The sequence below is a fragment of the Sus scrofa genome, chromosome 6 (assembly GCF_054392235.1).
Source record: "Sus scrofa isolate SSC_HxYL_T2T_F1_AM1 chromosome 6, Sscrofa_HxYL_maternal_Yorkshire_Landrace_v2.0, whole genome shotgun sequence".
In the NCBI taxonomy this organism is placed as follows: Eukaryota; Metazoa; Chordata; class Mammalia; order Artiodactyla; family Suidae; genus Sus; species Sus scrofa.
The window spans coordinates 101,529,789-101,543,452 of record NC_139388.1 but is presented as its reverse complement, the minus strand read 5'-3'; the positions used below and the strand labels follow the sequence as shown (position 1 = coordinate 101,543,452).

At 39.9% G+C, this 13,664-nt stretch overlaps 1 protein-coding gene across 18 annotated transcripts in view; it reads right to left on the bottom strand.

Annotated features, from left to right (window-relative positions):
- Nucleotides 1-13,664, bottom strand: part of SPIRE1 (spire type actin nucleation factor 1) — a 180,827-nt gene that overhangs the window by 43,181 nt on the left and 123,982 nt on the right. For all 18 annotated transcript variants that reach the window (XR_002344986.2, XR_014807548.1, XR_014807546.1 and 15 more), the window contains 2 exons: nt 11,113-11,190; nt 6,209-6,373 (listed from right to left, as the gene is read on the bottom strand). Coding sequence is in view for 10 of the 18 variants with exons in the window: in XM_021096025.2 (XP_020951684.2) it covers nt 6,209-6,373; nt 11,113-11,190 (243 nt within the window). In the remaining 8 variants the exon portion in view is untranslated. The remainder of the gene's footprint in view (nt 1-6,208; nt 6,374-11,112; nt 11,191-13,664) is intronic.

The window sequence follows — 13,664 nt, the reverse complement described above, 5'->3', positions numbered from 1 at the left end:
TTAACCCTCTGAGTGAGGCCATGGATCGAACCTGCAACCTCATGGTTCCTAGTCGGATTCATTAACCACTGAGCCATGATGCAAACTCTGGTTATTAATTCTCTATTGCAGCTATATATTACGAAGTTTTTTGTCAATGTCACATTTTTTTATCAGCTGAGAAATTAAATTAAAAAAATAAATAAAAAAGAACCTAAACTGCTGTTCCCAGGCCCAGTGTCCTCTGCTGACAACACCCACCCCCTAACTCCATGCCCTTCCGCCAGCCCTGAAGGAGGGTAGGTTGGTCCACGGTAAGATCTAGGAGCACAAGCTGCTTCAGCCACGCCAGGCTTGTGACTGACAGTGCTTGGCTGGAGGGCACACGCCCCAGCAGCAGAGCCAGAGGCCTAATGTGGCACCACTCTTTATCCATGGACTTCATGTTACACAAGGTATTATTTAAAAATCCTCACTGTATCAACCTACTCAGACTTTCCTATACTACTCCTTAACAGGATAGTACATATCTTTCTGGCTGTTTTTCATTTGCTTTTATTTTAATGTTATTCCATCACAAGTGCAGGGTTGAGATAATGGATTAAATTAGGCCAAGGCTGTAATTTTCGTTCCCCAAATGTGCACATTACTTCAGTTTCTTCACTCGTCAGAAACGGTTTCCTGGATCCCAATGACAAAATAAGTGTCAGTGCTCAAAAGGGAGACAGATGGTGGCCAGCACGGACATGAGTCAGTTTAAGTCCTTACTGGCAGGAGGAAAAGCAACTTTGTGCAAATACCATTCTGCTGCTGGGTCAGTTAAATTAGCTTTTTAAAATATAAATACAGAGCATATCCTAAAACAAGCTCTCTGGGAGGTTCTGTCATGGCACAGCAGAAACGAATCTGACTAGGAACCATGAGGTTGTGGGTTCGATCCCTGGCCTCGCTCAGCAGGTTAAGGATCTGGCGTTGCTGTGAGCTGTGGTGTAGGTCGCAGACGAGGCTCAGATCTGGTGTTGCTGTGGCTGTGGTGTAGGCCGGAGGCAACAGCTCCGATTAGACCCCTAGCCTGGGAACCTCCATATGCCGAGGGTGCAGCCCTAAAAAAAGACAAAAGGGAAGAAAAAACAAAAAACAAAAAATGAGCTCTCTCAGCTACAACCATAAATGATTTCTGGATGAACACAAACAGTAGACCCATAAGTAAATAAAGCCAGTTATAGAACTTGATCTTATTTTTGGGCCACATGCCTTAAATAAATAACTTCTAAACAAAAGATGTTATATTTCTGATCTTTTTTTAAAGTGAGTTATTTGAAGGTTTGTTTTTGTTTTTATCTTTTTAGGGTTGCACCCATGGCACGTGGAACTTTCCAGGCTAGGGGTCAAATCAGAGCTGCCTACATCACAGCCACAACAACTCAGGATCCGAGCGGCGTCGGCAAACTACGCCAAGACCTATGGCAACGCCAGATCCTTAACCCACTAAGTGGGGCCAGGGATCGAACCCACATCCTCATGAACACTAGTCAGGTTCTTTAACCCCAAGCTGCAATGGGAACTCTTTATTTGAAGTCATGTTAGAATTGAAGCATTTTACCCATACATTTTGGAAAGTCAACAGAAATGTCTTACACTTCTATAACTTAATACTCTGAACGTAATCCCATATGGCTAGGCCATTCAATTCTCACTATTAGCAACCCAAATATACAGGAAAAAAAACAGTGTATTATTATGGTATATTTATGTAGTTTACACCTGAGGATTAAATTAAAAACATCTTGGCATTTCTTCAGATACAGATAAATTACGCATAAAAATCTTCAGTGTTCACTCTTCACAGAAACATTTTAAAGAACTTAGAAAGTGGCATTAGATAGATAATAGCCAAAAATTTTTAAAATACATCCAGTTTTTGTATGGTTAAACAGGAATAGCTGAATTTCCACTTTCATTTATCAGTTACATATAAGAACCAGTTAAAACCTTAGCCTGTTAAACTAAAACTGGAAAACTTCTCTGAAATGACAGTAGTCACCACTGGAACTGCCATCTTCCCAGGCCCCTGCCCAGGGGCTCAGGGTAAACTTATCCAGGTGAACTGCACACAGCCAGAGAAAGACAGGAGAAGGAAACAACAATGGGTAGGAGATGCAGCTCCGACACTGTCACAAAACCATCTTTCAATTAGAAGCTCTCAGTGTGCTCAATAAACAAAAGGTTTAAATAACTTGATCCTTAATAAAGAAACTTTTTTTCCCTATTTTTGTCCTAAGTAAAGCAGAATCATGAATGACATAAGAGCACAACTAAAAATGTCCAAAGTTTAAAAGTGAGTAATATTGAGCCCCTAATCAAATTTCATTTTCCCCCAGCTTTATTCAGGTATAACTGACAAAAGTTATATATAAGATGTACGGTGTGTTTATTTAATATACATAGGTATTGTGAAACGAATACCACAATCAAGCTAATTAAACCACCCATCACCTCACAGATATTTTGTGTATGTGTGATAAGAACTCTAAAGATGTACTCTCTTAGTAAATTTTAAGCATACAATACAGTTTTATTAAGTATAGTCAACATGCCGTACATTACATCACAAGAATTCACTCACTTTACAATTCAAAGTTTGGACCCTTTGACCAATATCTCCCCATTCCCTCCCACCCCAGACCCACTGGCAACCCAAGACCCACTGGCAACCCACTATTCTACCCTCAGCTTCTGTGAGTTTGACTTTTTCATATTCCACACATAAGTGAGATCAAACAGTATTTGCTTTTCTGTGTCTGGCTTATTTCACCTAATGTCCTCCTGGATCATCCATGTTGCAAACTGTGCAATTTCTCTCTGTTTTATGGCTAATACTCCATTGTCTGTATGTACAATGTTTTCTTTACCCATTTATCTGCTGATGAACATTTAGTCTGTCTCTATATCTTGGCCACTGAGGATAATGCTGCAGTCAACATGGGAGTGCAGACATCACTTTTGAGATTCTTTTTTCATTTCCTTTGGAAATACACCCAGAAGTGGGATTGCTTGTTCACATGACAGTTCTATTTTTTATTTTTTGTCTTTTTTAGGGCCACACCCACGGCACACGGAGGTTCCCAAGCGAGGGGTTGAATTAGAGCTGTAGTCACCAGCCTACGCCAGAGCCATAGCAACATGGGGTCCGAGTTGTGTCTCACAGCAATGCCAGATCCTCAACCCAGTGAGCGAGGCCAGGGATCGAACCTGAATCCTCATGGATGCTAGTCGGGTTCGTTAACTGCTAAGCCACAATGGAAACTCCATGATAGTTCTATTTTTAATTTTTTCAGGATCACCATACTGTTTTTCATAGTGGCTGTGCCAATTTACATTCCCATCAACCATGCACAAGGGTTCCCTTTTCTCCACACGCTTGAAACACTTGCTATGTCTTGTCTTTCTGATAATAGCCATCTGCAAAGGTGTGAGAGACTATTTCTCTGAGGTTTTGATTTGCATTTCCCTGATGATGCAGGATGTTGAGCACCTTTTCAATACCTGTTGGCCAACTGTATGTCTTCTTTGGAAAAATGTCTCCTCAGGTCTTTTTCCCATTAAAAAATTCTTTTTCTATTGAGTTGTATGAGTTCCTTGTATACTCTGGGTATTAATCTCTTATCAGGTATATGGTTTGTCTAATGAAATTTCAAAAAGGTATCCTTTTATTAAAAGAAAAACAGGAAGTTCCCATGTAGCATGGTGGGGTAAAGATCCAGCGTTGCGCCAGCTGTGGTGCAGGCGGCAATTGCAGCGCGGGTTTGATCCCTGGCCTGGGAACTTCCACATGCCACAGGTGTGGCCAAGAAAGAAAAAAGAAAAACAAATGCCTACAACATTAATGCAAATTCTCTTATGAAGAACATCTGCAAATAAATAAGACTAAAAACAGAAAAGAAAAATGCACAAAAGACATAAAACTACTACAACTAAGAGCAACTGCATGATGCTTACTGTGCTCCTAGGACTTCCATTCACAGAGTTGCACAAAACATGTGGCCTGACACATACTACCACCTGAGCCTCAACACACATACTTTCAAGACAATGTAAAATACTTTTCTTCAGAAATATGTGAAACTACAATTTTAGCATTAGGATTTCAAATACATATCCAATTTTCACACCACAATGTGGTTTATGAGGGTTTTAGACAATCTGACAGTATTTTTCAAAGGCCTTAAAGATATGTATGTTCACTGCTTCATGGCTAAAATTTATCCTAAGAAAATTAATACAGTTTTTTTATATGACTAAAAAATTATAAATCTCAAAACCAGAAGATCAGTAAAAGTTTAATAAATAAATTAGGGTCTGTCCACTCAATAGATTACTTTGGAACCATTAAAAAGATGTAGAATGGAGGAGTTCCCTCCATATGCAGTGGGTACGGCCATAAAAAGCCAAAAAAAAAAAAAACCCCACTGAAAATCACTCAATGTAGTATGTCACATTAATAGAATGAAATAAAAGAACACACATGATTGTCTTAATTGATGCAGAAAAAGGATGTGACTTTCATGATAAAAATACACAACAAACTTGAAAGAAACTTCCTCGGCATGATAAAAGTCATTAATGAGGAGTTCCCATAGTGGCTTAGCAGAAACGAATCTGATTAGCATCCATGAGGATGCAGATTCGATTCCTGGCCTCACTCAGTGTGTTAAGGATCTAGCGTTGCCTTGAGTTTTGGTCTAGGTGGCAGACACAACTTGGTCTCACGTGGCTGTGGCTGTGGCATAGGCCAATGGCTACAGCTCCAATCCAACCTATAACCTGGGAACCTCCGTATGTTGCAGATGCGGCCCTAAAAAGACAAAAAAAAAAAGTCATTGATGAAAAAACTGGATGTTTTCCCCCCTTAGATCAGGGATCCAACAACATGGATGACTGCTTTTGCCACTTCTGTTCAACACTGAATTGAAGGTTCTAGCCGGGGTAATGATAAAGCATCCATATTGGAAAGGAAGAAGTAGAAGTATCTCTTTTCACAGGTGACATGACATACATACAAAATAAAATATCTTAAATAACTCATTAAGAAAACTATTACAGCTATTAAACTCAGCAAAAAAAGAACAACACAAAAAACAAAAATTGTCACCATGTCCCTATACTTGTAAGGGATATGGACAGCACACTGGAAATACACGGCAATGTGAGCTACTGATATCGATAAAGACTTTTCTAACGAGCAAACATCTGAGCAGAGACCTAAAACAAAGAGGCGAGTCACACAGACGTGTGAAGACAGACCTCCAGCGAGGGGCAGCAGCCGAGGCTCAGCTACAGGGTCATGTGAGGCACTTTGAAGGCAATAGTAGAGACCAGGGTGGCTAAAGAGGGGACACCAACCAGGGAGGTGGCAGAAGGCGAGGTCTGAGAGGTAATCCAGACCAGACTCTGGACAACGTCAGGATGTGGAGTCTGAGTGTGATGGAAGGAAGTGGAGAGTTCTGAGCAGGACATCATCACATTTTCACTTTAAGAGGTTTCCTCTGGCTGTTTTGGGGGAAAATACACTGAAAGGGGCAAGAGCAAAAGTAAGAAGACCACCTGGAGGCCACAGTAATAGTCTGAATAAGAGATGATGGTGGTTTGGAAAGGAGGGTATCCGAAGTGGAAGTGGTGAGATTCGGGACATATTTCAAAGGTAAAGCTATGAGGCTTCCATTTCTAAGAGTTTAAGGATTTCACTGCAGCTATTCAAAAAGATTTTTATGCAAGGATACATAAAATAGGCTGCTTATGGCTGGAGATCAGTTGATAAGTTTAATAAACTGGTACAGCCATAAAGTGAGAAAGATGCAGTCATTTAGAAATGATGATCTTGAACATAATGACACAGGAAAATGTTCATAATACACCAAGTGAAAACAAGTGGTTATAAAACACGGTATTCAATATTAACCCATTTTGTCCAAATAAAATGTACAGAAATAAGACTGAAGGTTGTTATTCACCAGCATGTTAACGAACTTTCTGTCTGGGTTGTAAAATTAAATATTTATTACCTTTCTTCTTTGACCTACTGTATTTTCTAACTTTTCTATAATGCCCATATATTAATTTTATAAGATGAAATAAACTTTAAAACAAAATAATTGAGAAGAACATTTTCAACAAATAAGACTGCCAAAAAATAACCATTTGAGTCCATTAATAACTTTCTGTTACTTACCATCACTTTTCGCAAGGTGTATCTTTTGGATCGAATGTCATCCATTAGCATCTCGTAAGGGGTGAGCTGATACTCAATGGGCAGAGGGTTATACTGCCGCTCTTGGACCTTCTTCAGTTTCACTCCATTCCGCAGATCCCTCATCACCTGCACCCAGAATCGAGCCTGAAAGAGCCAAGGGTGGAAAGACATCCATGAATAAATTTACTAGTTTCCTCTAAATAGCTACAGTCACACAGAAAAAAAAATTAAGAGCTTGAATTACAAAACACTGAGTAAAACAAACAAAAAAGGATTTTAAAAATTAGATTTTAAGATACTGAAAAGTGGGTATAAAGCCAGCAAAGAATCTACCAGCACTAACTGTGGGGACACCTGGATAAAACCCTACCTCACCGCTGCACTAGCCTGCACCCAGGACCTCAGCTGTTCACACCCCTCGTGCTAGGTCCTGGCACGTGGCTTTGCTCCCAGAAGAGAACTGTGTTTCCCATGCCTGGACTTCGGGCTTGGGCCCTAAGACTCGCTTGGCCACTGGAATACTGGTGGATACTACATGACCAAAGGCCCACCAGCAAATGCACAACAGCTTGTCACTCAGCTCCTGTCACTGCCATGAGAATGTCATACCTGGCTTGGCATGATGCCCACCGGTAGGACTGTTCAGAAGAAGGACGAGGCACAGAGTGGAGCTACCATGCTGCCCTGCAGATGTATGAGCTAAATAAATGCTAATCTTTGTGCCACTGTATCTGCAGTGTTCAGTTATGCTGAGTTACTGTGATCACAGCCACTGTCCACTGTTCAGTTACATTGCATTACGGTGATCACTGCTAACAGGCACCACTGTCCACTGCTATCTGACATCTGGCAAGTTCCTCACCTTTCTGAACCCTGGCTTTCTCATGAAGAAAAGAAAATGGTACTTCATGACTTGTTGAGAAGATCAGAGTTGATGTATAGTGCTCGGCATAAAGAAAATGCTCAAAACTGACCATTTTTAGGTTATTACTATCTTTGTACAAATTATTTAACATAAATTTTCTTTTCTTTTCCTTTTTTTTTTTTTTTTGCCTTTTCTAGGGCCGCTCCCATGGTACATGGAGGTTCCCAGACTAGGGGTTGAATCAGAGCTGTAGCCGCCGGCCTACGCCACAGCCACAGCAATGCGGGACTGGAGCCGCATCTGCGACCTACACCACAGCTCACGACAACGCCGAATCCTCAATCCACTGAGTGAGGCCAGGGATTGAACCTGCAACCTCATGGTCCCTAGTCAGATTCGTTAACCACTGAGCCACGACGGGAACTCTTTAACATCAATTTTCTTATCTACAATAATAGAAAGTTTCTTTGTCTGCCCCTCAAGAAAATGAGGTATACGTGAAGTACTTATACTATATTTAAAGTATATTAAATATGTATATTATCATTATACTTTAACCCTTTTGTTTTCCTGCCTATAAGCTAAGGTGTCATATTCTCAACTTCAGTGAAGAGAAAATCAATTTAACTGAAACATTATAAGTTGTTAAAAATTAGTAAGTGGCTCAATAGCTACTTAAGTATATTTATTAAAAATCAGGGAGTTCCTGTTGTAGCTCAGTGAAAATGATCCCAACTAGTATCCATGAGGATGTGGGTTCAATCCCTGGCCTCACTCAGTGGGTTCAGGATCCGATGTTGCCACGAGCTGTGATGTAGGTCGCAGACATGGCTCTGATTCCGCATTGCTGTGGCTGCGGTATAGGCTGGCAGCTGTCGCTCTGATTCACCTCCTTGCCTGGGAACTTCCATATACTGCACCTGCGGCCCTAAAAAAAAGCAAAAGAATAAAAATAAAAAATCAAGTGACGTATTTCATAAAAATTGTCTACACTGATTAAATTTCTCAAAAATGATTTGTGATTCTGTAAAAATATACACTATTTCTTATTCCCAAAGGGATCTGGGGTACTTAACATTGTACTATATCCATCAGAACATCTAAAATATTAACATTTAAAACAGGTTCTTAGGAGTTCCTGTCGTGGCTCAGTGGTTAATGAATCCGCCTAGGAACCATGAGGTTGCGGGTTCGATCCCCGGCCTTGCTCAGTGTGTTAAGGATCCAGCACTGCCGTAAGCTGTGGTCTAGGTCGCAGACGCGGCTCGGATCCCGTGTTGCTGTGGCTGTGGCGTAGGCCAGTGGCTACAGCTCTGATTCGACCCCTAGCCTGGGAACCTCCATATGCCAAGGGAGCGGCCCTAGAAAAGGCAAAAAAGACAAAAAAACAAAACAAAACAAAACAGGTTCTTAGATTCTGCCATTAAAGATATCCTAATATAAATCTCTAAAATACTTAGATCTCTTTTTCTGGGTGAGTGTTCTTATCTCAACTTCTCTTACTCTTTCCCTTAAGAGCCAGTTCAAATACCATATCTCTCTTTTTTTTGGCACCCTGCAGCATATGGAGTGGGAGCAACCTACTCTGTAGGTGCGGCAATGCCAGATCCTTTAACCCACCATGCCAGGCCAGGGTTCAAACCTGTGTCCTGGCGCTGCAGAGACACAGCTGATCCTGGGAACTTACCATCTCATTTTTAAAAATACTGTCTATTTTGTTGTCCTCAGGCTTTAAAAAAACCTGACATATGAAACTCTGATTTCTCAAAACAGGGAAGTTAGGTATGACTACTCACATTAGAAGCTTTTGTTATAATTTATGAAAGGATTCCAACACACTCTTTTTATAGCCAGTTCTTTCTGTATTATTATTTGGCCAAAAAAAATTTTTTTGGTTCCCAGGCTAGGGGTCAAATTGGAGCTGTTGCTGCTGGCCTAAGCCACAGCCACAGCAACGCCAGATACAAGTAGCTTCTGCAACCTAGATCATAGCTCACGACAACACCGGATCCTTAACCCACTGATCAAGGCCAGGGATCGAACCCGCAACCTCATGATTCCTAGTCAGAACAGGAACTCCATATTTGGCCAAAATTTTAAAGATGACTTTTCAGGAGTTCCCTTTGTGGCTCAGTGGTTATGAATCCAATTAACATCCATGAAGATATGGGTTTGATCCCTGGCTGCGCTCCATGGGTTAAGGATCAGTGTTCCCATGAGCTATGGTGTAGGTCACAGATGCAGCTCGGACCTGGCATTGCTGTGGCTGTGGGGTAGGCCGACAGCTGAAGCTCCGATTTGACCCCTAGCCTGGGAACTTCCATATGCCACAGGTATGGCCCTAAAAAAAAAAAAAAAAAAAAAAAAAAAGACAAAAAATGCAAAGGCGCAGCCCTAAAAAGACAAAAAAAAAGATGACTTTTCAGAAATTAAAGTCACAGTTATTATATAAAATAATGAACAACTGTCACTGTATGTATTCCTAGGGATTTTATCATTTACCTCTTATTCCACTAGAGAGCTTCTAAGATGGTTAAATTCTACCACCAAACATATTCTAATTCTCCTCATTCTACTCCTCGGTCTTTCTTCATTTCATTCTACTCTTTCTGGGTAACTCATCACCTCATGAAAAACAAGCTCTTGATCCAGGCAAATGTAACTCCCTTTGGGGACTGTTCATCTCTTGTCAGTGATCATACTGCTGTTTTTAAATGAGGTTGCCTTAAGACAATTAATTAAATTTTGGTTTAAGTTTGTACTAGCTATTTGCTAACTTATGAACACGAAGTTATTTAGCTTTGATAGGAAAATAAATGTAAAATTTTATTAGCCAAGATTAAATACACTAGAGCAACACTACACAGAGGAAACTGATAATCATTATTCTAAAGTGACAATACTAGCTCATAAAACAATATAGAATACGTGTTGTTTTGTTTTGGCCACCCTGAGGAATATGGAGTTCCTAGGCTAGGAATCAAATCAAAGCCACAGTTGCAACCTATGCCACTGCCGTGGCAAGACAGATCCTTAACCCAGTGTGCCAGGCTGGGGATCGAACCCTTACCTCCACAGAGACAAGCCAGATCATTAACTCATTGCACCACAGCGGAATTCCTAGGCTACTTGTTTTTGTTTTTTTGTCTTTTGCCTTTTTAGGGCCACCAGTGCAGCACATGGAGGTTCCCAGGCTAGGGGTCACATTGGAGCTGTAGCTACTGGCCTACACCACAGCCACAGCAATGTGGATCCAAGCCGCATCCGCAACCTACACCACAGCTCACGGCAATGCTGGATCCTTAACCCACTGAGCAAGGCCAGGGATTGATCCTGCAACCTCGTGGCTCCTAGTTGGATTCGTTTCTGCTGCACCACGACGGGAACTTCCTACCCAGTATCCTTAATATGAAAAGTCAGATTCCTAAAATGCCTTCCCACTGACACCGGAACACATTTCAGTCTAGCTTCATTATACTTCCTGTCCTATCCCCAAGGCCATGTTGTCACACCTGCCTGACTGACTGTCACTAGGTCTAGGATCTAGTACCATCCTGGAAAGGCAGTAGATAGAGTGTGTCACATGAATACACCGTAGCCATCTGTCCTAGAAATCTGTCTTCTGTTTTATGAGGGCAGAAATGCTGTATTACTCATTCTGCATCCCCAGGGCCCTAACCCATTATCACTGGATAAATTAATGTACTACACAATAGTTTCACCATATCCTGCAACAAAGCTCAAACTGTGACTTACACAGGAGACAATGCTAAGGTATTAATTAGAAAGGTCAATATTTTAAAACACTGAAATTCCTAGAAACACTGGAGTGGTTCTAATAAAATCAGTCTTTTTTTTTTTAAATGGAGAATAGCTATTTCCTCAAATGTAAGACTAGCCATTCAAATTGGTATAATATCAATTCACACTACAATCCTTAAGATAAGCCAGCATTTGAAAAATATGATATGATTTCTTCAACACTAAACATAACAAAGAGAATACCCAGCTCTCTCACCCAGTCGGCGTTTTTCAGCTCCTCCAGGTCTGTGTTAGATTCATCACTCTTCTCCATTTCTTGAATCTTCTTCAGATTCTACCAATTAAAATTCAAATACAACATTTAGGCATAAAATTTCACTAAGGTACTTTCTTAAATTAAAAATTTAAATGGACACATTCAGATAAAATATATAGAAAAGTGGTACTGGAGCAGACAATACAGAACTACCTCTCTGTAAATTTCAGCCAATTCCAGTAAACTCAAACAGATACGGTCATACAAAGAGATGAGCTGAGACTGTCCTTCCCAATTTCCTTTTAGACCTTGTTAAGCCTCAGTCCCAATATTAATTCACATTTTCTACACTGTATTAACATTTCCTTTCTCCCTCAACTCCCATATTCAATCCATCATTAATCTCATGGATATTACTTCCTTTCTGTCTCCCTCTTTTTTTTTTTTTTTTTTACTTAAGTCCTATTCTTTCTATCTCCACTGCAAATCCCCTAATCCAAACACCATCTTATTTTGCCTGGACTTCTGAGGTGGTCCAACCCTGGATGCTCTCCTCTCCCCCCTGCCCAGTCCTTTTCATTGCCCACTTCTCTTCTTCCTTCAGATACGAGGCTCAACAGGATCACCAAATCTTCTGGGAAGCCTTCCCTTCCTCCTGGATTAAGCCAAATCCTCCTGTTATACAATTTACAGCACCATAAACTTTTCCTCTATGGCTCTTATCAACACAAGAATTTTATATTTGCTTGTGCCTTCATTCCAGACTTGATGAGGTAGGATTCTACTCTCAGAAGCAAGTTTGTAAGCGTGTGTGTGTGTGTGTGTAACTAAATCACAGACCTGCAACTAACACAACATTTTAATCAACTATTTTCTAATATAAATAAAAAAAAGTTCTATTTGCTCTAAAAAAAGAAAAGAAGCAGCTAACAAATTTTGGCATTTTTGATGCTCAATATATATTTGTCAAATAATTTAGTGAAGAAACTTCAATATAAAAATATCCCTTATTTATTTATTTATTTATGTGCCCTTTTTAGGGCCGCACCCACGGCATAGGGAAGTTCTCAGGCTAGGGGTGGAATTGGAGCTGTAGCTGCTGTTCTGATCTGAGCCATGATCTGAGCCACTTCTGTGACCTACACCACAGCTCACGGCAAGGCCGGATCCTTAACCCACTGAGCAAGGCCAGAGATTGAACCCGCATGCTTATGGATATAGTCAGATTCGTTTCCACTGTGCCACAAGAGGAACTCCTCCCCTATTATTTTCTAATTTAACTCATGTATATATTGTGAAATGATTATCACAGTAAGGTTGGCTACCACATCCATCACTCATACCTTTGTTGTTATTGTTATTCTTGTTGTAAGAATATTTTAAGATTCATTTTCTTGGCAATTTTCAAGTATATAACATACTGGTGTTAACTGTAGTACCATGCTGTACATTACACATGCAGAATTTATTCATCTTATAATGGAAGTTTGCACCCTTTTTAATTGTACTCATTCAATGTTTGCAATTTACCTAAAGTCAACATAAGGAAGGAAATCATAAAGATCAAAGAGGAAATCAGTAAAATAGAGATTCAAAAAAAACAGACAAAATCAATCAAACCAAGAGCTGGTTCTTTGAAAAGGTAAACAAAATAGACAAACCTCTGGCTAGACTCACCAAGAAGAGGAGAGAAAAAACTCAAATAAACAAAATAAGAAATGAAAAAGGAGATGTCACAACAGATACCTCAGAAATACAAAAAACCAAAAAACCATTAGAGAATACTATCAACAATTATATGCCAACAAATTTGACAGCCTAGAAGAAATGGACATCTTTCTAGAGACCTACAGACTGCCAAAACTGAATCAAGAAGAAATAGACCAATTGAACAGAATGATCACCAGAAATGAAATTGAATATGTCATAAAAACACTCCATACAAATACAAGTCCAGGACCAGATAGCTTCACAGGAGAATTCTACCAAACATACAAAGAGGAACTTACACCCATCCTCCTTAAATTTTTTCAAAAGGTTGAAGAAGAAGGAACACCCCCAAAAACATTCTATAACACCACCACCACTCTAATTCCAAAACCAGACAAAGATACCACCAAAAAAGAAAACTATTGACCAATATCTTTGATGAATTCAGATGCAAAAATTCTCAACACAATTTTAGCCAAGTGAATCCAACAACATATAAAAAAGATCGTACACCACGACCAGGTGGGATTCATCCCAGGTTCATAAGGATGGTTCAACATATGCAAATCAATCAGCATCATACACCACATTAACAAAAGAAAAGTCAAAAACCAAATGATCATCTCAATAAATGCAGAAAAGCATTTGACAAAGTCCAACATCCTTCATGATAAAAACTCCTAACAAAGTGGGTATAGAGGGAACATTCCTTAACCTAATCAAAACCATTTTTGACAAACCCACAGCAAATATAATACTCAATTAAGAAAAATTTTTAAACTTTTATTATGGTTGATCTACAATATTCTGTCAATTTCTGCTCCACAGTAAAGTGACCCAGT